At 40.1% G+C, this 1,338-nt stretch overlaps 1 protein-coding gene across 1 annotated transcript; it reads right to left on the bottom strand.

Annotated features, from left to right (window-relative positions):
• Positions 1-227: 227 nt before the first annotated feature.
• Positions 228-1,004, bottom strand: LOC104211895 (uncharacterized). Its single transcript, XM_009761031.1, has one exon. It carries the CDS (start codon positions 1,002-1,004, stop codon positions 228-230), a length of 777 nt encoding a protein of 258 aa, XP_009759333.1.
• Positions 1,005-1,338: the final 334 nt, after the last annotated feature.

Here is a 1,338-nt window from a genome sequence, read left to right as displayed (position 1 = left end):
GAGCATCAACTCCGATTCATCAATCTTTTGATTTTTGACTGTTGTAGCTGGCATTATTTTCTTTCCCTGTCTACTTGTTTATTCTGTTGTTGTCCATCCTCTTTGGTTAGTTTCTCATTCTGCTCATTGTGAGCAGTCTGTTCTATCTGTTGCTCCTTATTCTGATCTTCATTCATGGTAACAGTCTTGGCTATCCACTCCTTCTTCTTTGGTTTCTTTCTAATGTCCTATCTAGGCTCCTTGTGTTCTGCTGGCTTTGTGCAATCTCTTGTGTTATGCCCAACTTTCAAACAGTCCTGATAGAATAGTGGCTTCCACTCATACTCAATATTCTGTGAGTAATGTGTTCCATCAGGTAACTCAAGAGAGATCGACTCTGGTAGAGGTTGAGATATGTCTATTTCTATCAGTATTCTAGCATATGCAATCCTTTGCTCTTGAGCTGTTAATTTGTCTATGCAAATAGGCTTCCCTATACAACTAGTTATTCTCTCCAAATTACCAGGAGCCCAAAATTGGATTAGTAGATTTGGGAACATCACCCATATCGGAATAAGTTGGGTAGGTTCCTTATTCATTTGGAACTCTGGATCCCACTGCTTTAGGATAAATGGTCTATAGTTGAAAGTATAAGGCCCTTGCTTAAGAATTGCTTCCTTGTCCTCCTCATTATTAAATTTAAAAATGAAATACCCATTGTTATGAAGGAAAACCTGCGGTGTACTAACATAATTCCATACTCTATAAATAAATTTGAGCATTTCTTTGAAAGTAGGATTTCCAACAATTACATTCCCAATTAAAGCTCGACTCCATTTCTGGTTTTGCTCAGCTATTTCCTGGGGGTTTAGCTTTACTATTTTAATTCCATCCTTCATCACCGGTGGGTAGTAATTTAGCTTAAGCCCCATGTTTTGCTCTCTATTACCTTTGACGACTTCAGCCATCGTAGGCTTAGTTCCACTAGATATTGCAGAGAATGCCAGTTTCCTCGATGCGTTCATAGTCCTGCATCAATTTTCGGCGGGGTCTCTGCAGTTTTCGGTGGAGGTCCTACTTGCAACACTGTGGGAGCACTCCCCATTCTTGTAAACCAGTGACCAAATTGAATCGGTGCTAAGACATGGGGTACACCCGACTTTGGTATTATTTGCCTAGTTTCTAGTACCGGTACCAGAGCTGATTGCTTCTTCTTCCTCGTCATCTCCCTTTGGGCACACGTTAGTAAACCTAACGTAACATGCGCCTTCAGAGCGTTAAAACCGTTTCTTTATTTTTTAAACCCTAACGTTCTTTTAGTGTTGATAAAGTTGGAAGGAACGAACTCTATATACCTAG

This window comes from Nicotiana sylvestris, chromosome 5, assembly GCF_000393655.2.
Source record: "Nicotiana sylvestris chromosome 5, ASM39365v2, whole genome shotgun sequence".
Lineage (NCBI taxonomy): Eukaryota > Viridiplantae > Streptophyta > Magnoliopsida > Solanales > Solanaceae > Nicotiana > Nicotiana sylvestris.
The sequence above is the reverse complement of the archived record's forward strand: the minus strand, read 5'-3'. Positions and strand labels throughout refer to the sequence as shown.